This window comes from Danaus plexippus, chromosome 4 (assembly GCF_018135715.1).
Source record: "Danaus plexippus chromosome 4, MEX_DaPlex, whole genome shotgun sequence".
Classification (NCBI taxonomy): domain Eukaryota; kingdom Metazoa; phylum Arthropoda; class Insecta; order Lepidoptera; family Nymphalidae; genus Danaus; species Danaus plexippus.
The window spans coordinates 1,619,127-1,646,112 of NC_083538.1; the positions used below are offsets into that span (position 1 = coordinate 1,619,127).

At 31.6% G+C, this 26,986-nt stretch overlaps 2 protein-coding genes across 3 annotated transcripts in view; one reads left to right on the plus strand and one right to left on the minus strand.

The window, feature by feature from the left end:
* The window catches only part of LOC116768468 (polypeptide N-acetylgalactosaminyltransferase 2), a 40,969-nt gene extending 34,224 nt beyond the window's left edge, over positions 1–6,745 (plus strand). Inside the window, exons 6-10 of the mRNA XM_032659201.2 lie at positions 2,839–2,952; positions 3,487–3,665; positions 3,757–3,963; positions 4,249–4,418; positions 4,626–6,745. Coding sequence (XP_032515092.2) covers positions 2,839–2,952; positions 3,487–3,665; positions 3,757–3,963; positions 4,249–4,418; positions 4,626–4,900 — 945 coding nt within the window. The 3' untranslated portion in view covers positions 4,901–6,745. The remainder of the gene's footprint in view (positions 1–2,838; positions 2,953–3,486; positions 3,666–3,756; positions 3,964–4,248; positions 4,419–4,625) is intronic.
* A 53-nt stretch (positions 6,746–6,798) lies between these two features.
* Positions 6,799–26,730, minus strand: LOC116768648 (ATP-binding cassette sub-family G member 1-like). Of its 2 annotated transcripts, none has more exons than XM_061523754.1 (11): positions 26,574–26,730; positions 20,438–20,617; positions 13,900–14,017; positions 13,016–13,209; positions 11,534–11,675; positions 10,424–10,662; positions 10,045–10,283; positions 9,644–9,812; positions 9,273–9,529; positions 8,446–8,669; positions 6,799–7,725 (listed from the first exon to the last, which is right to left on the minus strand). In XM_061523754.1, exons 2-11 carry the CDS (start codon positions 20,550–20,552, stop codon positions 7,539–7,541), a joined length of 1,884 nt encoding a protein of 627 aa, XP_061379738.1. In that variant the 5' UTR covers positions 20,553–20,617; positions 26,574–26,730; the 3' UTR covers positions 6,799–7,538. The 2 variants fall into 2 exon arrangements, with proteins under 2 accessions (XP_061379738.1, XP_061379747.1); XM_061523763.1 differs by lacking the exon at positions 26,574–26,730 and adding an exon at positions 22,333–22,351.
* Positions 26,731–26,986: the final 256 nt, after the last annotated feature.

Sequence of the window (26,986 nt, forward strand, 5' to 3'; positions counted from 1 at the left end):
GTGATTTAATTTTCTTTCTATCAATATAATTATTCATTTCATAAAAATACGATCACGTCTTTTATTCCATCAGCGTAGAATTTTATATCCACAAAAAAGTTTAAATAAAAATTAACTAGTAAAACTTATCAGATCAAAAAATATAATATTTATATTTGAAATGTTGATATATGTTTATTCTGTGACTACATGACAGATGCCCGGAAAATTTCTTAACTGACAAGCTACAGCTCGGCAAGACGTCGTGTCGGAAAAGCGATTTATTTGAAAGTGTTACCACAGATATCCTGCTTTGTGACGGTGCAAGTTCAAAGAGGTTGCATATTTCATAGGTTACTTATAAAGCCTTGTCATGTTTCAAGTATTTCCGCGTACATTGCATTCCCGGTGGCTTTTGAAAGTTTTGTATGCGATTGTCTTTTTTTGATTTGCCAATATGTCTGACATTGGCTAAGTGAACACACTCTTTAGATTTACATTCTTTTATAATTCCGTCAAAGATTTTCTTATAATTGATTTGACTCATATTAAAGTTTATGCCAGCTATAACCCGCTTGTTATGGTAAGATGCGAAAAAATCTTTGTAGAATTTTCTATGACACTACTTATTACAGAATCAAAGATTCGGATATTTTTTTCTGTCTCCGTAATTGGAATCTAAATAATGATTGAAATAAACCATTATTAAATGAAATAATTAGGGGAAATAGTTTGCAAGTTAAAACAAATAATGTTTAAAACGACGACGAAGTGACGAAATTAGAAGGGGCTTGCAGATCGCTATATTCTGATGATTCCCATACATTACTTGAAATCGCTATCTCTTATAAGTTGCGCAACTCAGTCAGGCGCAGTGAACGGAAGATGTGGCGTTGCGTAAACCGATCAGTATCCCTTCACCCCGTACCATCTTATTGCATTGTCTCAGGTACATTCGAGAATGTTAGATATAACGTAGTACGAGGTCAGATTGCAACGTTTGGTAATACTGTTTCACATATGTCCAAATAATATTTATTAAGGTCTCTTTTTTGACTTTCTAAATAATAAACTAGGAGTGAGCCATCGTTTGGATTTTTTTTTTGTCCTAAACTCTTCGAAAAAACAGAAATTTAATATGCAATTTTAATTAAATTATACTGTATGTGTATTTTACTCTGTGGTTAGAATGATTCAATGCCCTTAAAGTGGAACAACTACCAATTAGACACACTGTATGGAACCACTTTCAATAGACCACCTAAATTAATTAATATACAACATCTGGGACATTCCAATTTGGTCGTTAGTATTAAGTAATAGAGCCTTATTTTGATTAGATGGATCTCTGGGTGTCACTGTCAAAACCGGTTTGAGGCTTGACATTCGTATCAGACGGCCTTGACATAGTCGCAAAAGACACATCATTCAACCTTAACCATACATTCTGACAGGTCATGAAATCACAAGTATTATCTGACGTTGGCATAATGTACAGTATAGTATTAAATAACGCACACGAAAAAAAAAACATAATAAATCTAACAAAAAACACCTGATAAAAAAATAAAAATGGTGGATTTGTTGCTTAAGCAATTTCTTCCATGCAATCGTATTTATAAACTGTTAAGTCCTGTTTGATAAACACCGCTGTGTATACGAAGCTATAAGGAATAATGAACATAATTCGAGATTTTATCACAATATTTATTGCATGATAAATAACATTTAATTTATATATTTTAATTGAAAAATCGATTTGGAAAAACCGGAGTGTACGCCATTATCCTAGACGCTCGAGCTTGTGTGATTATAAATGCCAACACAAAAACATGTTGTTTTTTTTTTTGTTTTTGATGTTTTAAAACCAATGAATTAACGTTCTGACGCACCGAGTTGGAAAAGTTACAAAATAAGAAAATGTTTAACTTAATGGAACCATATAAAACCTTTTATTATTTATAGGTATATTTTTAAACGATTTATTTGAAAGCAGACATTTCGATTAATAGGTTATCGATAAATCGGAAACTTAATTCCTGTGCCCAGACTGCCTGTTTATGTATTAAACATTATATTTTATGATTTAAATAAGTAGATTTTTAAAAACATACTATTTTTAATATTATTATTAATGATTTATGTCATTTTTAATTATTAATTTTGTATCAACTGCATATGCAGTGTATTTGATTAATAATAAAGTCGACAACAAAATGGCGACGCGAGTGTGACATAATATTGACGTTAAAATCTAACTCCACAACTTTATTGTCATGCAATTTTGACATAACGGAAAGTATTAAAATAAATTGGCTTGGTGTTTTTATTAAGAAACGTTATATTTCACCATAAAATTCCTTTATTCCTTTCCATTAATATACATTAATATATTTTTTACGATTTTTATAAACGCAAGAAATTAATATTCTTACTGAATCAATATCGCAGTATGAGATTTCATCACAGTACATTAAATAATAATGTGGTCGAGAATCAAGAGCAATTACAGTTCGCTATTTCACTTTTTATAATTTTATAAAACCGTTTATTAATCCAATTATAATTATCTCGAACATCAAACATTTATTCGTTATTATAAAGAATTATTTACGATATAGAACTGTTGATCGCTGACGAAAGTATACATACCTTAGTACATGCTCAATAGTGACGTTGCTATTATAAATTGAAAGCTCAGCTACTCGTTGAATCTTTGTCATGATGTATGTAGCGCATGAATGAAAACTCGCTCTGTATTAAGTACTGATGAGAATCGTTTAACAAAATTCAGAGTATCTATACTTTATTGCTATATAATATTTATTTCATACAATTCCATTATTCCAATTGTTCAAGGACCCAACTCGGGTGGTTTGCCCCGTCATCGACGTCATCAGTATGGACACTTTCCAATACATCGGGGCCTCGGCGGACCTGCGCGGGGGCTTCGACTGGAATCTAGTGTTCAAGGTAAGCCACCTCTTTAATTGTCTCGATCGACCCACATCCAAACACCACGTTGATATAAATTCATTTAGTGACGATATCGCGGACGTGAAAATTTCAAAACAACCTTCAATAACATTATATTAATTAAATTTCACTTTATTATTTACATATTATAGCATTTTAATAACAATGATAACGAAATAACGGAAAAAATAAATTCCATCTTTCCGTTAAAACAGTTCCATTAATATAATTTAAGCGCCTAAAGTTTTACGAAAGCAAAAATGTGGTTGAGTGTTTTTGTCTCGTTTTTCATTCAAACTTTATTATGTCTCAAGAGTAGAATTAGATTTTATTAAAACATTTATTTATTATATTGAGAATACATGTTTTTATATGAGATTACGCTAGATGTATTCATCACATGTATTGTACTATGGCAAAAATTTTAAATAGCTTCATAGAGTCTTAATTAAAATAAACGTACAATATAAATATGAAATAGCTAGGCATTTAAGCTATATATATCTATAATAGACAACAAAATTATTCTAGTGGGAGTATCTATCGCAAGCCGAGCGCGGCGCCCGACTGAGTGATCCCACTCAAGTTATAAGAACCCCGATGATAGCCGGGGGCTTGTTTAGTATGGATCGGAAATACTTCAGCAAGCTCGGCAAATACGACATGAAGATGGACGTCTGGGGCGGAGAGAATTTGGAGATTTCATTCAGGTAACTTTATAAAAACACACACACACATATATATTAAATAGTTTATATATAAATAAACCTATTTAATAATTGAATCTAAATATATTTTTAGGGTTTGGCAATGCGGCGGTTCGCTGGAGATCGTGCCGTGTTCCCGGGTGGGACACGTTTTCAGGAAGCGCCACCCCTACTCGTTCCCCGGCGGGTCAGGGGCGGTGTTCGCCAGGAACACGAGGCGAGCGGCGGAAGTATGGATGGATGACTATAAAGAACTCTACTACAGATCTCAGCCGTTGGCGAAACAAGTGGACTTTGGAGAGTGAGTGCATGTATTGTGTATTGGCATTCAAGTTGATTACAATAGAATCAAAGAAAAAGTACTAAATATCTAATCAAATAGCCTAAGACTAAGTTCTTACACGTCGTCCAAAATAAAACATAAAAACAATTAAATATGGGACAATATTGTTTTATTGAAATACACTGAATACAAAGCTATTCCTCTCAGAGACCTCACCCGAAAAACTACCAAAGATATTGATATTTTTGTGTTTACTATAAGATAGCTTCTCACCAGGTCCTCATTCTGTCTTTTCCTTTCCAGTATATCTGAGCGTGTCTCCATCCGTCAGCGACTTCACTGTAAGCCGTTCCGCTGGTATTTGGAGCACGTGTACCCTGAACTCCGCGTCCCCACCTTCGGGAACTCGATTGCCATTAAGCAGGGGCCACGCTGTTTAGACACCATGGGGCACCAGGTCGATGGGACAGTCGGTATGTGAACCATCCAAGAAACTTTACAAATATTTATTTACTATGGCCATATATAGTAGATATTTTACTCGACAGTAGGGCCTTAAATAAAAATTATTTTTTTCTTTGGTACGGTATAGTTTTCGATAAGGAATAGTTTGTAGAGCGGACATCGAAAGGACAATTATTTATAGACTAAGCTTAGTGTGATTCATCTTCATATTCCAGCGATGTATCCCTGTCATAACACTGGCGGGAATCAGGAGTGGAGTTTCGACAACGGCCTCATACGTCACCAGTCGCTCTGCCTGGGACTGTCTCAGGAGGACAGCGTGACGGTGGTCCTCGCAGTCTGCGACCCCTCGGACCACAACCAGCTGTGGACCAGGCGGAGGAGTTTCATCAAGCACAACACCCTCGGCCTCTGCATCGACTCCGAGCAACCGATACTCCACCTCCAGCAGTGCGACAACGAGAGACTCAGCCAGCAATTCGTTTTCTAGTACTCGCTAACTCCACCACAAGCTGACGAACTGTATTGAGCTTTAGACCAAGTTTCTCACACATTCCATGAATGTGTCCGTCGTGCGGGTGTTTTTGATTTGAATCATTCGTTTTCATAGCGCGTAAAGAAATGTGTCCTTTCACAGGTTAACACAAAGATATCAGACAATAGGAATTGTTAGTAAAATTTAATGACTATGAGACTCGCTTAGTATATTATATGACATTTATACAAGTCCCAAATATACCCTATCATTATCCTATCATATGAATCGTATACCCATCTGTATATAACCACATATATTAGTTATAAAAAAGTTACCAGTGTATATAGAGTAAGTTATAAGTTAGAGCCGGGAAAGTGGAATGTACATAGCTCTGAATGAAAATTTTTTACACTTAAAGTATTTTTAGTATTATTTTTATGATTTAGGTTACGTTTGAAACATTTTTTGTCACAAACTCAGATATTTTTATGTTAATTTTCTTTGATATTACAGTGGTATAAATATATTCTTAAAATTTCTTATGCAAGAGTGAGATTCTTTAGACGTTTATCTTACCGGTTGACTAAAAGAACTAGAAAATATGTTTAACTATTATTTAAAATACTCAGAATGTTATTGGATTTGTTTTTTTTTTATTAATTAATTAATTCTATTATAAACGTTTTCAAATATTTTATTTTTGTGATGTTAATTTTTTTTTAAATTTTAATCCTTATTATTGTCGTTGACATGTATGTATTCTGTTAAGACATTTAATATTATGCCAATCATTATCATAAAACAAAAAAGGTTGGATATTTCTTTAAAGAAAATTTATTTTGGTTTATTTTTATTTAATCTTATCAAAAAATTGTTTATTTTTTGTGTTAGATTTTAAAATTTTAATTTATATAAAACATATCAAATTATATTACCTAAAGACGCATTCACACAAACTGCACCTAATGACAATGTTTATGCAATGCCACGTGATCAAAGTGTTCAATATCAGAACATTCCATTTAGTATATATTTCGCTTAGTTTTAATTAGATGTAACGATATACATACCTATTACATTGAGGTCAAAACTGTTCTTTGAAACAGCGCCATCTAGCGGAATAACTTGAAACTAGTTACATAATGATCGCACCGAATGTTTCCCTGCATCATAAAGTTATTTAATAAATCGTATAATTTCTGCTTTTATACAGGAACATAACGCGATTTATGTCGTTCAATATAACTGTACTTAATTATATCAACAGATTTGCTGAGAATCTCTAAAATTTAATTTAATTAACGTTGCTAAGATGGAACAATGAGAATAATATTATAATTTTACATAACAATATATCGATGTAGGTACTTTAAAGGAAGTTTATTGTCTTTTGACACTTGTAGTTAAGGCTAGCTTTGTCAACATATACGCCAGCCTGTTTTATTATTTCAAATCTATATTCTACTTGCAATATTGACTTATGACATTAAAAATTATTTACCTGTAAAAGGAGAATTTGATTTTTGTAAATCTAAATATGTATTTTTTACATAATCTGTGGCAGTGTTGTTTTTTTATATTTTTTGTCTGTGACAGGTTACGTCGAACAAAAATATTGTTTTATTCTTTTTAATACCACAGTCAAAATATATAATTACAAAACAATGTGTCCTCGCTATTAATTCGTTTTTTTTTTTTAAAACTCACAGCGATTTTAACCGATTAAATTTGAATTGTATGTATAGGTTTCTCTTAATTGGCTCGCCTAGTCAGATATCTCGAACTTATAATGCTAATTAACAAAATGTTAGTGAGAATCCTTCATGTAACAAATAAATGTAATTTTTACGATGGAAATATATATTTTTTTATTTTGTAGCCAAGTTTCCTGGACACGTTAGTGAAATAAGTTACATATTTCAATTATTATTTATTATAACCAACTCGATATTACAAACCAGTCTTATCTTAACACCCTTTACGATAAATTTCTAGAACATTCCACATTTGATTCAACACCGACATAAAATAAACTTACTTTAAATAGTTTTACAAAAAAAAAAAAAAGAAAAATACTAACAAAAGAAATTCCAAAAATTATTTGAACAATTTTAAAATAATCGCACTTCAAACATACCTTAAAATTCAATAGCCAGAGACACTATACAAGTATATCGCTTAGAAGCAATAAAATCATATTATAGTTATCACAAAATTATAGTAGTTAAAAAAGAAACACCCTGTATGAAACTTTCGTTACACCAATACAAAATTTGTGAAAAGACCGTATGTGTTCATCAATATAAATAGTACATTTATCATAAATGAAGTATCGCAAGGTTAGGTAGGTCCTTAAAGATATCTCGTGACTAATAAATATCGAAAGAATACTTTAATTAATAGAGGAAACCGAGGGTACTCTAAACTGTTCACTGCTTACACGTGTGTTATACAAAACAATTTACTTAAAAATAATCATGTCGTAATTCTTAACATATTTTTAGGAATCAATATCTTTGTTTGGATCACAATTTTATATATGTTCTGTCATAATAAAAGTTCTTTATACAATAAAAAGTCATACATATCTTAAAACAGATTTCATGGCGGATATGTATTTAAACTATATCGCTACTAAACATCTTGCAATCTAAACTTTTAATTTAGTTTTAACAAACCTTCCGATGAGTTTGATCGTTTTGAAAGCGTAGTTCGGCGAGAGCCTTTGTCTTAGTAAATAATATGCGCCGATGTTCATACAGAAGAGTATCAGGAGTAACACGGAGAAGTCGTACCAAAACGAGACACCCGACATACCCATCAGCTTCACGAAATACCTTGAAGCAGACACACACAACGAGATATAAGATTTCCGTGAGTATTGCTTGATATAACTCATAGTAATCGGATTTACCGAAACTTCGGTATTATGTTGTTAAAAACAATAAAACGTGTAGTAAAACCGAAAAATATTAGCTTTAGTTCAAAGACATTGACGTAATAAGAAGTAAGAAAATTATAGTTTTCACCAATATAATAAATTTATTATATCGAACTTATAATTTGTGTTGTCCCGCAGCGAAATTAGACATAATACAGTAGAATTTATATAGAAATAGAATGACGTTAAATAAAATTTCGAAAACAAACAAACGAAGAAAAAATAAATAGGGAAAAATTTCGCCAAGTTGTGACAGGTACATGTATCTTATTTTAAATATTTAACATAAATGAACTATGATAAAATAACACAAAGTTAATAAACGTTTAACGCTCCGAGGGCGGGAGGGGGGTATAAACTATAAAAGAGACAGAGCGAGAGGGAATGCGTGCGGGCATTCGATTGTGACTTTTAGATAATGTTCATAAAGTTTGTCTTAAAGAAACACAAAAAATTCCTTAAAAATCAATTTCTAGCCCATCCTGTTTTCATTCCAATATTACGTTTTACTTCTTCTCCAAGCGCAAAAAATATTTTTAATGTTAACACCATCAAAGACAAGCGAATACTGGCGTTGTCGACGAAATGTGTTACAAATGTTTATCCTTGAACCCACCTGACGTTCTTGTACTCGCAGTAGACGAGGTGCTCCGGACAAGTGAGGTCGGCTCTAGGGGGGCCGTACACCGCGGCGACCAGACCCTCGAGGCCGTACCTCATGAAGGAGCAGGCGCGGGCCAACCTCCACAACATCGGAGGCTGTACATCCCCGTCTCCGATGCCGTACACCGACAGTAACATCAATGGCACAGATATCACCGGCCCCACGAACATAGAATTCTAAATACACGTATAATTACTTATTACGAATGAAGCACAGATAAAAATATATTTCGTTAACCTCTACTAAGGATATTTGATCACTTTGATTGAATTACTTTTAATACTTCTCTATTAAATGAAGCGATTTTTTTTCAGATAAGATACTTTTTTTATTATTTTGTAAATACATAATATGTAAATAAGTGTTAATGGTTATTTTTGAGTAGTAGTTAGGAAATAATAAAAAAACGTTGTATCCGGAAATCTTAGTCTCTCACACCATTATATTTCTCTATATTCGTATGAATATTTTTTCTTCGCGATATCTAACTCATGATATATTTTTATGACCCGAGACAAGACAATAGGAGGCCGAGATGGTAATAAAACTATTTATTCATATATCATAATAAGTGAATAACATTGAGACAACGCTACGGAATATATCAAATTTATTACGTGATTGTTATTTAGCGGGCAAATAGTTATAGTTCATCTTTATTAACATTCCATGAGATTAGACGAGATGCGAGAAATGTATTCAGAAAATATAATATATAATTAATTTATTCACTTATATAATCAAGATATTCTTAGCATATAGTAAAATACATAACTTACAACAACGCTCAGAGTAGACGATATCAAAGTGCCCATCGATTCCGATATCAGTGCTGTCAAAATACATATGGTCATGAACATCAGTATCCTGTTCAGCTCCAAGGGCTGTGACGTCAGCGGGTACACGATACCCAGGTACATGAGAGAGAAGAATATAGTCACGGGTGTCCTGGACACGACCAACGCCGCGTAGTAAGGCTTCAACCCGTACCACCGGTTGAAGTACTCCCGTTTGACCAACAGAACCTCTGTAGGGTCTAGAGAGTTGATTGGTATTAATTCCCGAAGTACTTATAAAGAATGGTAAAAGTACACCAAAATAAGTTCTGGCTTTTCAATCTGTGGGAGACTTCCATTGAATGAATACTCACACGCCAATAATATGGGCATCATTGTGGTGTAGAGCATAGCGATAATGCAGGCGAAGCAAAAGCCGAAATTGAATAGAGCCTTGGACCCGTCGTTGCCCATTTCACTGAAGAGCGCAGCGACTATACCGCCCAGGAATAAATGGAGACCGACTCGCAACCAGAGGTAGTCCTGGGTAATGGACATTAATTAAAATAGTACATCACTAAGAGACGCAATTAACTTTTAAATTCTCAATTTATCTACAATAGTCTAGAAACGAAACAGAAAAGAATAAGAAACTTATAAAGATTTTCTTTTTAGCCAAGTTTTTTGGCAAATTCTCTAAAGTAGTATTGCTGAGAACGATATCATTGAAACACTATCAATACGATCGTAAGTCACGGTCATATCATCAACCTACCCTATTCCTGGCCGTCTGTAGTAACATTCTCTTCAACAGCACATAGAACTGTTGGCACGAGGAGCTCTCGTACTTGTATACATGGTTTTCCACTACGTCCGTGTTCAATTGTTCTATCTCCATCTCTTGGCGCTCTTCCTCCAGTGCGTATTGTCTCCACTTCTGCAATCTTCCATTGTCCACGGCAGTGACCATCTTGTCCACGTGCGAACCGTATTCACCGCTGGACACCTCTATGACTATAGAAATAAGACTCGTTATTTATTATCAAATGCTTTTAGCGACGGATAATAATTTGGTTTGATGAAAACTAAATTAAAATTATGCAAAATTCTGTATGACTTATTCGTGACGCAGGATAACACAATGGGTAACCTACTGAAATCAGCGGGGTTATATGTCCTCGGGCACGGGAGAGCCAGCTCGTTCAGGAAGGGCACCACCCCAGCAGAGGAGCCTTGGTACGCGCACCTCCCACCCGCCACCACGTAGACGTGGTCGAACATCGCGAAAAGACGTGCAGACGGCGTGTGCAGTGAACACACCACCGTCCTACCGCCTCGAGACACGCGCTTCAGGAGCGACACGCAGGTCGAGGATGCCACGTCATCTAGACCTCTGAAATCAAGGAAATCGTTCCAGCTAAGGGGTACAAAAAAATGGTTAGCCATAGGATTTTTTAAATCTTTTGAGTATTTTTTTATCGATGGTTCGGTATATGAAGTTTTGCTAAAACAGTTACCATCAGCCAGAAATATATATTTTTAGTAAAAATTATAATCGTAAGCCTAAAAAAGACATCTTCAAATTTGCTCCATAAATCTAAATTTGAATGAAACTAATATTTTTCGGATTACTACGCGTATTTTTTTAATAATAAAATGCGAGTAGTAATCCGAAAAATAGTAGTTTCATTGAAATGGATACTCGCGAAAGCCTTATGCCTCCTCTACACTACTCGCGGAGTTCCTCGGCTATAAGGCGCCGACAGTCTGTGCCACTTCGGGCCCTTTGACCCGGTACCAAAAATCGACAACAAATGGAAGTCACCCGAGGCGAAAAAAAGTTTGACGAGGTAAGCCGAAGTGCATCTCTACACTATCCTATTCGTCTAACTTCGTTCAACTCCGCGAGTAGTGCAGAGGAGGCATTAGATCTCATTAATCTAAATTTGAGACGATTTTATAAAACCTCTTTTTAATTGTCAAAGTTTACGTTAATGTATTTGCGTGCAACAGAAAACAATCAAGTGAATCTTTCGACTTATTTAGTTGATTATAAATTGATTCAGCATTCGCGTCTCATCGAAAATCGTTTGTCAAATAGTTAGTATTTTTTTCTTTTTTAATAATCGTAATTTCCTCTGTACAAACTAAACTAATTTTTTATTTTATTAAGTAGCCTTAGAGACTGGCTTGTAGTATTATTTGTATGTATAAGAATATGTAGTATGTATAAGAATATTAATAGATAAATATTTGTCACTCACGTCGTTGGTTCATCTAGGAACACAACAGGCGGGTTGTTGACAAGCTCCAAAGCGATTGAGAGTCTTTTCCGCTCTCCGCCAGACAAACGCTCGCTAGATGTGTTCCGAGCCTTATTCAGCCTTAATAATTTTATAATTTCTTCTACCTAAAAAAAAATAGTTTACAAACCGGATCATTAATTATATTTGTTCAATTTCAAAACAAATATACCTAATCTTTTGTTTAGACAAAGTCCGTCCGTTTTGAAAATACATAGTGAATAAAAAAATACTGTTCAATTAATAAATAAACAACATTGTTGCAATATTTAATTATATTTTTATGTACTCAGAGCGCAACATTATAACAGAATAAACACTGATTATGTGACACCTTGCACTCGTATGTCGCATATATGACACCTAACATTTTCCTGTTAATTATCTCACTTGCTAGTGAAGATAAAATAATTTATCTTCTGCTATGGACTATCACGAACTATTTAAACTCATTATTAAGGACTATAAACTGATATTGTGTAATAAAAACACTATCTCGAGGCGAGGATGCCACGTAACAAAAGACAATATCAACAAACAACGAGAGTAAAATTTAGTTTATTTGAATTAGTTAGTTAATTTTATACAGCCTGGTTCCAGCTGATGTATTCGTTTGTAAACTTAATGCAGTTCAAATAATGTTTATTTTAACGAACAATAGAAGGACCCTTGAACACAACTCATTTACGCATCATGAATAATGGAGTGAACATTGCACCGAGTTAAATACGAATACATATGAGATGACGAATTTAAAGGTTTCGAATGAAATAGTTTTCTGTAGAATAAACGATTAAAGTAGATATTTATATATATATATATAAAAGTTGTATCAGTTACACTGTTTATAACTTAAGAACGGCTGTAGGGATATGGCTGAAAAATAGCGAGGAGATGGAAAAGGGGAAGGAACTTAATTAATTCTGTTCGATCGAAAAGGAAGAAAAAACTTTAAAAATTCCAATATATAGTTATTTATGACGTCTTGGGCGGAATAGAGTTCGCCCGGTCAGCTATTCATATGTTACTAATGCCGAAATTAACGCGGACGAAGTCACAGCCAATAACTAGTATGTAATAAACTTGTTGAAAACTTTCAAAATTCTTTTTTAAAGATTTTTCTTCATAAGATTGTTCGGTAGTAGACAGCGGTAACATTATATAATTGACTGAAAACACGCTTCAACATTTTGGTACAATTTCTGAAATCTGCATATTAGTGTGGCAAATTTGGTGTTAGTTGAAAACAATGGAGACATTGAGAATAAAGGTTTTTGCTTATTCTTAGATGAGATCGTCACTGAACATGGAGTTATGAGTTTTTAATTCATGAGTCTCGTCACATTACAGTATTAACGTAGATTATTGTTAAAAAGGACGTTTCGTGTGTTGTGCGACGTGACAACTAAGAATAGGCTCTAGCGATGACATGTCAAAGTAAACCTACTATAATTTTCTTCTCTGCCTTGTTGATTTCGCTGCCAAGTTTCAGATCCGCAGCCATCGACATGGCCTCCTGGACGGTGATGAGCGGCTGCAACAAATCCTCCTGCATGATGTACCGGGACAGCTTCCTGAACAAGCGAAGATTCCTGGGCTCGCCATTCGTCGAAATTAAGCCCGTCGACCCGCTTACTCTGCGTGGAATTAAGAGGGATCTGATTATGAGATCTAAGTTCTAGACTTTCGCCGATATTCATTTAAATGAAACCAATATTCGGATTACTAAGCGTTATTTTTTTATTTATAAAACTACATGCTCCCGATATTTCGGTTCCTTTGCGGGTTGCTGATCACGGTTGCTTAAAAATAATAATGAAAACAATATTTTTGGAACATTAATACAACGAACGATGCCATGGATGTTGCATATAATTTTATAAATTATTAAACACCTAAGTCTCATGATATACAATAATTTTGATTCTCCATAGAAATAAGAAATGCTACATTTTTTTAATTTGCGAACCGTTACAACCCTAAGCATTTCTGAATGCAGTACAAAATTAAGGTACTATTCCCGTTATGAGATCTAAGATTTTCGCGAGTATTCATTTAAATGAAACTAGTATTATTCGGATTTACTACGCGGATTTTATTATTTAAAAACTACATAATCCCGACGTTTCGGTTACTTTGCAGCAACCGTGATCACGGGCACCGAAACCGAAACCGTTTCACTATTCACGTTATTTAAGTTGACACGAACAAAACGAATAAGTAACATTCGCTTATTTATTTCTGTGGTCAACACAACCAAATATAGTTATTATTTCGTAGATTTTACAATGTAATTTAAGGAAAGATCTATTTTGATGTCATTTCACCTGTATCCAGCTAGTATGTTAAGGAGAGTGCTCTTCCCAGCACCCGAGGGTCCGAGTATAGCTGTCAACTGTCCCGAACGAAATTCCCCATTGAGTCCTCTTAATATCAATTTTGATGCTGAAACAAGACAAACGCAGTTCCCATTAGAACGGTATATCACAGAATTTTTTCGATAGTAATTGACAATCAGTCTGTGTCACAAATCTATATAATATATTAATTATTCAAAAATATTACATTCCTCTCATTGAATTTGTGTTGTTTTTTATCTACTAACAAAGTTCCTTATTGTGACTTCAGTCTAGGCTGTTAAATTTTATTTCATTCAAAAGTTAATCCCGGATCGCGTCTCCTCCATTCTACACGACACTGGCAGAATATAGTGTGCACGTCTTTGCACGGATGAAGGCCATATTTTAAACAAACAAACAAATATTACATTCCACTGAAAGCTGAGTATAAATATCTATTTAGATATAATAAATGTGTTTTTATTGTTGCAACATTCATGTATTGTAAAGGATGAAACACATCGGTTATGAAAAACACAACGCTGAACCTTTTACACCAACTCTTATTTAATTATGTGATACTTTTTTGTCTCATTGTACTGATGGTATAGAAATATTAATACGTTTATAATAATTATAGTAACTTATTTACAAACAAGGGCGAGAATACACAAGCGCGTATAGTTACATTATCATTTCCTGTATCGATTAGATCAGTACGCTTACCACATGTTTGTACACCACACTACATACCAAGCGTTTCCTGTTTGTAAATCAATAATTTACTATATTTACTTTACAAAAGTGTAAAATCTTGTTAGATGATGCAATATTGTGATAAATAAACATTGACAGACGCGTACATGATGGTACATAAATACTTATGTCTATTTATGATAAATTAAAAACTTTGTACGTGTAGTTGGAACGTATAAACTCATGGTAATGGTACAGATCACTATACAGTACAGTGATACATTACACAACGTAACAGACAGACGGAATGACCGATGAGTGTCCTTATAAACTATTTATTAGGTACAAAAACTTAAACACAAGTCACATAAATTATAATTATAATTTAAATTATCAACAGATTATATTGCATGTTTATTCTTATGGCAACTCTAATTATATTGATAAATGTAAGAGTTATTTATCGTAATTATTCATGATTGTAATGTATTGATAGCTGTTTGATTATAAAATTGGGTTGCACCCAAATAGATTAATGGATCAAGGCCTAAGAGGTTACGAGGACAGAGTTGTTTTGTGAATTAAAACGAAAGTGTACACAACGATATAAAACAGTTGTTTGAATATCATTTCGTACTTGAAATACGTTTTGAATCATTTAAAAATAGTCTGTCAAAATTTATTTTAACATTAGATATTTTTTAAACTATTTTGTTGATAATTATAACAATTCTAGCAAATTGTTTTTGGATATAATACGGCACAATAATTTATATAATATGTCTAATATTCTAAAATATATAGATATTTTATTTAATGTGTCTCATGACCTTTCGTGTTATTTTAAAAATCAATAACAAAACCTTTGAAAATACGTATATTTCAAGCAGCATTGCTTTGAAAAAGACAAAAAATATTTTGACAGAATTTGTCAGTTTGACAGATGACCCGCCTTGACCCCGCCATTGTATCGTAATGACAGATGAGATTTGAAAACAGATTTAACTTGGTGATGAATATCGCCAATGAATTTAAAACCTTAACCCCATTAAATAACGTATAATTTTGTATATTTTGTTATCGCAACTGATTTAACTATTAGAAGCACATTGACACTATCCTTTTTATATTTAATACAACGCATGTTGGTGGCTGCGGTGTCAATAAACTTTGAGTTCAATTTATTTAAGTCTGTTATCAGGCGCTTTAAAATGAGATTACATTATAAAAATAAATGAGAGATTTCACAGTTTTTTATTAATTCGTAAACGACATAAAAATGAATATGCTTATAAATTAAAGTGTCTTACAATACAAATAGAAAACGGGGGTTAAATCTTTCGATTACTTCCTCTATAAATATAATATATGTATTTTAAACTTATTTGCACAAAGTGGGAAAAAGAATCAACATATACACAATCAAAGTGACTTTAAATGTAATTTTATTACAGACTTCTTTTACGAACAAAAAAATTATCTTGGGTTAGAACTGAATTTTATGTCTTACTCAAAAAAAAATCAAAATACACGAGTAACTTATTCTAGTTAAGGTTAATTTAAAATAATATGTTAATTTAATACGAATTATTAGAATATTATATGAGACGTTCTATTTATAGTCTGATGTAACACAGCAATGCGTTTTAAGATCAAGGTTGCTTGCATGTGTCATGACTATGTAAACTAGACTTTAAAAAGTTTTTAATGTTCTGTATTTTATATAGATAAGAACGTTTGCATGCCATTATTTTAATAAGGTCGGAAATTTTATCTAGAAAAGAACGAAATCCAGACAGTTTTATAAATAGCCATCGCAACTTATCTTTCGAAGATATAGTTATGTGACAGATTTCAACAACAATACAACGTCACAATCCAAGGAATAAAAAACAAATACCCGCGAAAAATGTTAGGTTTTGGTAATAAATGTAAAGTTATTATTATGTGATTATTTATAATATCCAGTAATCATAATAATGCAATATAATAAATAAGTTTGAAGCGTCCGTTTGTAATTACAAATCAACGACTTCGGGTTTTTTGAAACATGATATGATATGATATTGTATGATAGATAACTTTTTTTTTATTCTTTGGAACGACTGGACCGATTTTAAAGAGAATTGTACTCGCAGGTAGGTATGTAATGGTATATGGAGTTACATAAAAAAATTTACTGACTTCCAGGAGGAGATATTTCTGGAATGTACTGAATGTTTGTTCAGTCCTTCTTCAATTAAATGTCTGATGAAGGGATTTTCGACAAATCGTAACGTTGCAACGCGTATCTCAAAAGTTTAATATGCAGTCAGAGCCGCGTTCAACAGCTAGTCAACACAAAAATAAGATTGAGAAAAGGGGAATTGTTTTTTTTTTACTCATGTAAAACAGAACACAAGCTCTCGCGAAATTAAAGATATAAATTTAATTTATGCACACACGTCATAATCAAGAAAGTTCAACGGAACTGTTACGAATTACGTTATTGGATTTAAGTGTTAATTTACGATTGAGGGAATTCTAATTTTAATAATATACCTTTATAAAAATAGATAAATAGAAAAATCTAACGGCAACATTATGCTTCAAACATAAATTGCCGTTAGATTTTTAATAACCACTAAGCTGGCCACTAATATTAAAACTTATAAAGTAGGTATACACGAGTTTTTGTTATCGGATCATTCGAAAATTTTACCCATTTATAAGAAATTTAGCATCAACCTAACATTAAGCCAGAAAAATACTTTTGCTACCCGAAATTTTCGAAGCAAATGTCAAAATATTCGTTCAACAACTTCTAATTCTGCTATTTCTGAATTCTGCTAGCCGTGTTTGCATCGTATATTTAAACAGTACGCTTAGCACAAGTTTAAAACTTCACACTGCACACGAAACGTTTCGCGTTTCCCGTTCAATAACCTACGTTAATATTCGTAATGTATTGTGCAAACATTTATGAACGAAAAACTGGTAACACTCCGTATGTAGTTCTCGTATACAAACCCTTATACAATACAAATAATGCTTGTTGCGTGTCATTAATATGTAACAAAGAGCAAACATTAGGTGCGTTCCCACAAAAATATATCAAGGAAACTCGACATTCACCAACCTTATGATTGACCATAGTGAAAGCACTGCTATGGAATAATAAGAATTTAATTAATGATATAAAAATATTATTTTTTTTCAATTTGAATCAGAAATATCATTTCCGCTAATAACATCATTGAATGATTATTTTCGTTACTTATTAAAACGTGGAACTATTAGTATGCCGTAAAAACATGTATTACCAAGTAGAAAAATTGTTCGAGAGCTGGATCAGGTCTTATTGATCAAATCAATTCTCCAAGTCCAAAGTCAAGGCGGACGGAACGGGTTTACAAGTATTACATTTTATTATATTATTGTATTTTACTAACAAAATTTTTGAGAACGCTACAAGGCATATTGTTAATAATTGAATTATTTTATGAATTTATTGTTTGAATATTAAATTTTCTTTTGTTATTTACTTATAGAAATATGGTCGATGACGCTCGCTTTGTGTTTTTAAATAATAAATTCCTTTGTTGATTTAAGCTTAGAATAATTTGAAAATAATATCAACAGGGCTTTGTATTTAAATTCTTAAATTATAATTTCAATGTGGCAACACCAACAACATATTTTACGCGTCCATACATCACATATAAGGCAAGAACAAGAACGCGCTAAAAAACCAACGAATAAAAAAAATGGTTAAAGTAAAAACGTAATTATTCATAAATAAATAAATAAGTAAGGAAATAATCAAGAAATAATATGTCAGTATAATATGCGATGAGTCTTTAAAAGTAGTTTTGTAAGTGAAGCGAGTGACGAGTGAAAGGGCTGTAAATAGTTCAGACGTTGATGAGAATAACAAACTGATTTTAATGTGTATTGAATACGTAACATACGTTGGATAGCAGGCAGTGTAGGCAGTGGATGTTTAATATGAGTTTAAATTACACAAATTACAATTACACTGTCAGTTAGGACGTTTTCATCCTGATAATATAACGATTTATGAATGTATAACTCCATACTGTAGAAAACTCCAGCTAAGGTTGCAGAGTGCGTGTATGTGTATGCGTGTGTGTGTGTGTGTGTGTAACCAAAATAAAAAACAATGCTACTGAAACTATAAGTGCTGGTGAATATCTACAAGGACTTATTCATGCTATAACTTAATGCTGTCAGAATAGTTTCCGACGAAATGATTTCGTAGTCGAAACAAACATATTAGTATATTTATTAAAATATAATATTTTTCCACGAACCGTTAAATACATAACTTCTGGTCCTTGAGACTAATGTTTATAAAAATATTCTGACTAAAAAAATGTTTGAATGTATTTAGTAAATATTGTTTTAAAGTGACATTTAAAATGTTATGTCTGAAGTATACAAAACAAACTAAAATAAAATCTATGATAACAAAGAATCGCGTCCGTTTAATGTGACCAATACATGAGGTCTTGCAAAACGACTGAGGCATTTAGACCGGAGAGCGGGCAGGCAACACGTCGTGGATATAACGAAATACATACAATTATGGTTTCCATAAACATTCGTTAGTTATATTAGAAAAATATTAATAAAAAAAATACTTTCGTTTCCAGCAATCGACGATCCCAATGACATAATTAACGTCCGAACATATAGTTTGCCATCGAAAATATTAGTTTTGTAACTGTGATAACTTTTTGATTATATATTTGAACCTCTCAGTTAAACTTAATAATTACCGCAACACTATACATATACTATATACATTTTATACGCTATCAAATGTATAGTGATTGCGCATGGAGTGAATAGCAATGTCAATAAAAATGACATGAAGACATACGTAGAATGACGATTGTATGTATTAAGGATATAACACTGGGAATAAATCTTTTATGAGTATGAAAAATATGTTTCAAAGTTAAATGTGATAAGTCTCAAGCCTTCCAGACAAGTTATATTTATAAAACTTAGTTAAAAATTCAACCTATTTAGAAATTTTAAAAACCGCTGATTAGAATATCGTAATATCGGTCACCCATCTTAACAACGATTCGACCAGCGGTCCTTAACTTATTTCGAAATGAGTCAACTATATCGGACTTCAAGAAATTACATCGACACAGATCTCATAGTCACGTGCCGTGACTAAACACCAGGACCCAGTCACGTGTATACGAGTATCTACTAGTGATGTGACTCTATCGATCATACAGATATTTTCTCAATTTAAGACCTTTCCCTAATCCTGTATAAAACATATTCTAACCGAAATTTTAAGACGATACTCATAAAATGAATTTATTTATCAAATTTATTCTAAGACCAGAATTGTTTTGGCGTGAAAATTTCATGAGAAATCGCCGGAATAAATGAATACATATTTTATACTGATAATATCGATGTAAAGCCCTCACTAGGCTTTTGCAACCGTTTGCCAACTCGCGATTACAAACCTAGGATACTATGGAAACGATATTTTTGCACTGCTGACGTCATTTACTTAATATTTTTTCATGTCACTAAACATGCACAATGGTTTAAAATATTTGAGCCGCACAAAGAACTAAATACAGTATAAACGACAGTGGAATGTCTTGTAATTTGAGATTAAATCCATGTCATTAAATTTAATCTCCGCTTAAAAAAAAAAAAGATTGAGGATAATTTTACGGCGAACCAAAAAAAAAAAAATGCCACTTAAATTGCGCAACCGTCGTAAAATTCGTCAAGTTACAGCTTAAAGATCAAATTGACCAATTTTTAAAAGGAATAATTATATAGTTACATTTTCCATCGGGCACACTGTAGGATAGGTCCTGGAATCCGAGATGTATGGGTGGCCTTTGTGGCAGATGTGACAGGTGAGGTTGACCTAGGGCACTGCTGTAAGCGACTTCCATTTTAACTAGACCTTTCTCATTTTATTTCACTAAAATTATCACGATTCACACCGCCGTTGTGACACCTGAAACAATTACCAAATACCTTTAATATAGATCTGATGTTAGACAAAAAAAAAAAAAGCTAAAATAACGGTAAAGTTGATGTCAGGAAAGTATTGATAATAGAAAATTATCATCACAACAAACAAACGAACAGCTGTTTAAAACGAGGTCATATTTAAAAGCTAACTAAATTTCCAGCAATAAAACTTAAGTATACATTTATCTGAATATATAATTAAGGTCTGTTTTTTATTACACATTAAATATATAGAAAATATTATGGTAACTATTTGATAGACGACGTATATTATAATAATTTCAAAATAGCGTGTTATCAATACATTTTGTAATGTCGACCCTGAGATCCGCAAGTGCTGATTACCTGAACCCAGATGTGTTCACACACCTACATGAAAAGATAATTATATTGTTTAAAATAACATTACGGCTCTTCATTATTTATAAAACTTCTTTCATTATATACATATTTCGCGACGAGAGGCTTGTCATATCGAGTTTGTTCCTTTTCATGTATTCGTTCATTATAATTGTTTTCAAATTACCCACCTCACCGATGTTAATGATTTTAGTAATACATCAAGTGAGTAGTTTTGTTCAAGTACCCACAATTGTAATACAGAATTTACCCTATAAAATTCCAAGCATAGTCTCGCTCGCTGGTCGCTGCTATACAATTCTTGACATTGAGTATATATGCCAAGAATTTTAAGTACAATTCAAATCCGATTAGCCCTTCCAAGGACTATTTCATTAACAGAAACAGCGACGAACAAAAAAGTTACTTGATATCAGTATATAGAAAATAATAAGCACAGCTGTAGTCACAAAGGGACGTTTAACTTATATACATATTTGAAATTAAAAGATAAATTAATGTTTCTCAAAATACTTAATGATTTCTGATAACTGTTTCAACAAACGACGTTCTGTATGTAAATTGTTTCTCGTTAAAAGATGGAAGGTTTCGTCATAAGAATTCCGGCGAGTAAATAGCTTCTATAGAAGCTTCTTTTGGAGTTTAATTTTTGAAATTAAATAAGCATTAAATAAGCTCTGTGCGTTCTGTATGTTCGTCACGTTGTATCTTTAATAATCATTGTTAGCTATTAAATTATTATCATGATGTCAGATTCTAGTTTTTATGACAGCAAGGTCGTGGTAAGACGTCGTTTGTCAGAAATTAAAATACCATCATGTTGAATTATAGAAAAATATGTAATTATTATGTGACATTAAAGTTTTAAATATAACTTTTTTTAACGTGACTAGATACTAGCAGGTATCGGCGAGTTATGTTCAATTAAATAAATGCAATAATATACTTAAAGGAAGTAATTATATTTATGTTAATAATTTAATAATATTTGTATGACAAGCCGAGTGACAAATATCGTTGTGTCAACTCGCGTTACTAAGTAACGATAGTTTAAAGCATTATTATAAAAGTTGATCTAAAGAACTGTAGGTATTAAGCAGAGCTTAATATTGAGAATAATATGTATAGTGTCGTGTCGTTTTAATGTTGCCAAATGACATTTATCCCGAAAATTAGGGAGAGGTTGTTGAAAATTATAACGCAAAATTTCTTACATCGATACATAGTCCAATACAAAAAAATATTTATATGTATAAATTACATGTTTAATGAAAAAATATTCATAAAGTCAGAAAAAAAAAACTAAGAATGAAATATTATAATATAAGTCCAGTTTACCTTACACAATGCTTGATCGCCATTTTGATACGAGGTTGTCTACTCGCAGGTTCTTGATCATCTTATGATAAGCTAGACATATTTATCTCTAATTTTTTGTATAATATAATGAACGTGATATATTTCATAACCACGAATTATTTCTGGTACCCATTTCGCCGTTAAGCCCCAAAAAATGGTTTAGTTTTTTACAAAACCAACATTAGAGAGATTGAATTTTTAAGAATCTGCAGTTTGTACTGATTGTTATATTTTCTTCAGGTGATATTGGTCTTTATAGTTATGGGATATATGGTACAGATTCCTTTGAGGATATTTAGCTATTAAAAGCTGTATACATATGTGGACATCAGACCACCATTGAGTCGCCTTTCGAACCACTGTTTTGTGTCACAGTTGGTACACATTTAACTATTCTTTGCTTATAAAGATAAGTTCGTTATTCAACTAACATTTTCCTCTTATACAAACAAATTAAATAATTATGTTAATATTTAATTGTATCGTTAATAACATGAACCAGTAATTTTTTTTAATTGTTTAGTAACAGCCATTGTAAGAGTTATATTTACAGTTTAATGTTCGGTTTAAATTATTTTTTCAATGTTACTATCTTATTATTTCCACGTTGATACTGAGCATCAAGGACGATACATTTTCAATAATCTGACTTTCACGTATTTTATGTCGTTGCAACTTGCAACAATTAGCATACAATAAAATCCAATTCATTGTTTGTCAAACATTATTTGAATATTTCCAAAATATTACGTTTGTAGAGCTGATATAAATAATAGTAATAATAATAATAATAGTAAAAATAGTAATAATACATGGCAGCCGCCAAATTTTACTCTTTTATAATTTCATTAACAAAGAAATCCCGAGTTTTAATTGATTTTAATTGATTTTTTTTATTATAAGTAAATGTTAAAATGTTAATAAATTGGAACGTTAACCATATAATTAATTGACAAATCAAATCATTATTATTCTTTATCTCTTTCTTTCTTATAAAATATTCAGCCATGATTTTTTTTTATTTGTATGTGAAAAAAATGATCTGTTCGTAATTTCATTTTGATTCAATAATATAACGATATATAATATATTATCGTTATATATAAGAAATTAATAAAAACGATGCCGTCGCCAACCCTCAGTGTTAAGAAAACGCAAATGTAATAGTCAAATATCTGGCAACATTTGCAAAATCACCGTTCAAACATATCGCATGTTATAACTTAAATGCAGAAAGCTCAAAGGTGTGAGCCTTGTGCAAATTATTATAAATAAAAATTTACCACAATTGTGTTCGTGACGAAATTATTTTTTTTTTTTTCAAATATATCCAGGAAACAAGACGTCCAAAGTCCATTTTGGAATTATAAAATTAATCATCACATTTTTAAATATTTTTTTTTTTTTAATACCTTACTGGCCGTTACACGTTTACATTATCGATGTTTGATTGGATTGAAGGAGGATTTATAATTTAAAAATGTTAAACTGGCGATGGGAACGTCTTAAATTATATATAAAGGGACAAGACTTTTAATAAAAGTTATATAACAATTATAATTAATATCATATTATAAACATAATTACTTCCTTCATATTACGTTGGCTTATCTATTTTTATGTTTTTGTTTCTATTCCGCCTAGTGAACGATACATTACAATACAATTTCCTCTTACGAAACACGATAACGAATTTAGATTTTAAGTTAAAATTACAATATACATATTGAATAAATAAAACGGAATAAATACGTATCATCGATGCACACGAGCGGAAACAACATTCATTACAATTGTGTCAGAGTTGAAAGTTCATAACTGTTACAGCGAGGATTACTTTTGCTTCATATTTGAGTCACGTAAAACCAATGCAGTAGGTATTAAAATATGTTATATCTGTGAGAAATTTATACATGAACCACGACAGCGTCAGTTGAGAAATCATCCCAAACCAATTAGAATATGTTTATCTTCTAATGTCGAGATTCTAATGTAAAAATTTAAATGTAAAATTTATAATAAAACGATAAAGAAATTTAAAATAATTTATATTAAATTTGGATTTCAAAGGTCATTATAAAATCTTCGGAGAATAATATAATCTTATATTCTCAATGCTATGATTTTCTGATTAGAATTTTTCCGCTGTCATGTCAAAAAGTATCTATTTTTTAAACTTTGTTAACATTTATTATTTTGTTTATTATAGGCAAACTAATTATATATATATATATATATACATGTGTGTGTGTGTGTGTGTGTATGTGTATGTGTGTGCGTGCGTGTGTCAAAATAAAGTATAGATAATTTATCTTGACATAACAAACATATTCGTACATTTAAATTTTGTATACTTATATTAAAACACCGAATACTTGAGCAATTATTCTTAAAAAGCTTTTCGTATCGTGTTTTCTCCGAGAGGCAATTATACCTATTATTAAAATTGAAAGCATCTCTTCTGTAATAGCAGTGTTACCCAATATCGTAATTGTCGAGGCAATTACTACCGAAAAATGTCATTGCTTTAATGAGTATCAATTTAAAAAATTATTATTAACTAAATATCTTTTATTTAACAACAACAACAATATATACAACATATAATATAAAAGAAAACTAACCAAAAACATTTTTTACCGTTAATATATCTATATTTTTTAGGTTAACCTTGAAGTTGTTAATTGTCAGTTTTCTTCCCAATTTCAAAACTCACTTAACCCTTGAACGAAGCCTCTTTGTATATTTAAAATAAGTTATACGTACCTGCATAATTATTTAAATATACGGTATTACAAATCTCTTGTTGAGAGATAATTTATTACATTTTTTAGTGTTATTTTTTGGTTTCAGTCCTACCTTATTTCAAATATAACAAATGATTCAAATACAAAACAAAATAATATAATGTTAACATAAGTTTTCCTCCTCGTTTATTTATCTAAATTGCAATTATTTTAAAACGACAAAACTTAATCAAACAGGACCCTGACTTTTTATCGTGACTTATCCATAAATTCCGTTTCCTTATACATTCAATGTTATATATATCCTATTAGGAAAATTATATCATAACACCTCTTTTTTTATCAAGACACCTTTTCAATGTTACAATTGAACCGATTTCAAGGTACTCCACTGAAAGATAACACACATATCGTGTTTTTATAAACACAATTACTAGCTTCCCAAAGTCCAATATTGATATTAATAATCTACTTAGAAATACAGATTAAAAAAATATACATATCATCCGTAAATTGTTCCTGAAAGACTAAAAAATATAAACACATTTACACATAATAACTTTCATATTCATGAGTAGCGTGCTGCATCCTTGAAATGCATACCTTAATTATATATTTACACATAAATAATACGAGGGTGTCGTTTCGTAAATTCAAAATAGTTACTCGATAATTATTAAATAACGAAAACAATGTTTAATTATCATACCTTCCAGTAAATTTTCGAAATTTATAATACGTTTATTTGGTAAAATAAAATCGGTTAATCTCGTAAATACAAAATGTACGCATTCGACGCCGACGACAAAATCGATTCTAAACTTATATACGATTATGTTCATAAATTTTATAATTTAAACTAAGTCAATGATCGTACGAATAAATATTTATACTCTTATTTAATACAATATATCTTTTATGTAATAACAGTTTTAAACAGGTTGACCAACGTGAATAACGTAAATCGTGTTTTTCATAATAGTGTCTTTTGGGAAAATATGATAATAAAAATTTAAATTATACTTAAACCAAAAAATATAAGGTTTAATAGAAACAAAAACATGCTCGGTATCCATGAAGAAAAATTATCGAAATTGTAAACCAATTAAAATATTAAAGATATGTATTTTATGTAAAAAAATTGCTTAAAAACTCTTTCGATCAAGTAAAATATATTTTACCATTTTTAAGTTCTTGCACTAAAAAAGCTAGCAGCAACATCAAGGTTTTTACTAAAAAATAATTTTAAAACATTCCACAAAATTAAAAAAAAAAAAACATATTTATATCAAGCACTATCATTCTCACAACCGTTCTAACATTAAACCGAAACTAGAATATGGTAACATTAAAAACAATAGAGAAACACTCAAAAAAACACACTCAAATCTTAACAAACAGTCAAATAAATAGAATAGTGATTAAATAACTACAGATAGTTTAGTTTAATAGTAATGAAGAATGTGAACCAACCTTTGTTTATGACAACAAACAAATATTACACAGGCACTAGAAATGTCCGTCGGTCTCAACTGGCGTCTCAGCCTCGACTATCGGCATCACAAATGTACGTCCGCTAATACTGTTAACTTGTTATCCCAATGGCGTCAGGGACCTTTTATACAAACAGATTTAGGTTCCGCAACTTAAATTATCCTAAAACATATATAGATTTAATATAGTTTCCTTCAATCACTTAGCCTACAGCCTACACGATTGCAGTAGACGCTAACTTTATAAATTCACAGTTCAGTTACTGCCGTGCGAGCCGTTATTACGAACTAAATGATATAACAAAAAAAAAAAAAAAAAAACTACACACATGAGTAAATATTTCCGTGTAATTTCATACATTTTTACCAATTCTCCCTTACGTAAAATGCAAT

Bases quoted from the DNA above. Each gene is read 5' to 3' on its own strand.
- LOC116768648 (XM_061523754.1), bottom strand. From the start codon at position 20,552: ATGGAAGTCGCTTACAGCAGTGCCCTAGGTCAACCTCACCTGTCACAT. The intron at 11,676-13,015 runs GTTTACTTTGAC...TTTTTTAGGTAG, and splicing joins AGAGAAGAAAATTATAGTAG to AAGAAATTATAAAATTATTA. The intron at 9,530-9,643 runs GTGAGTATTCAT...TCAACTCTCTAG, and splicing joins GATGCCCATATTATTGGCGT to ACCCTACAGAGGTTCTGTTG.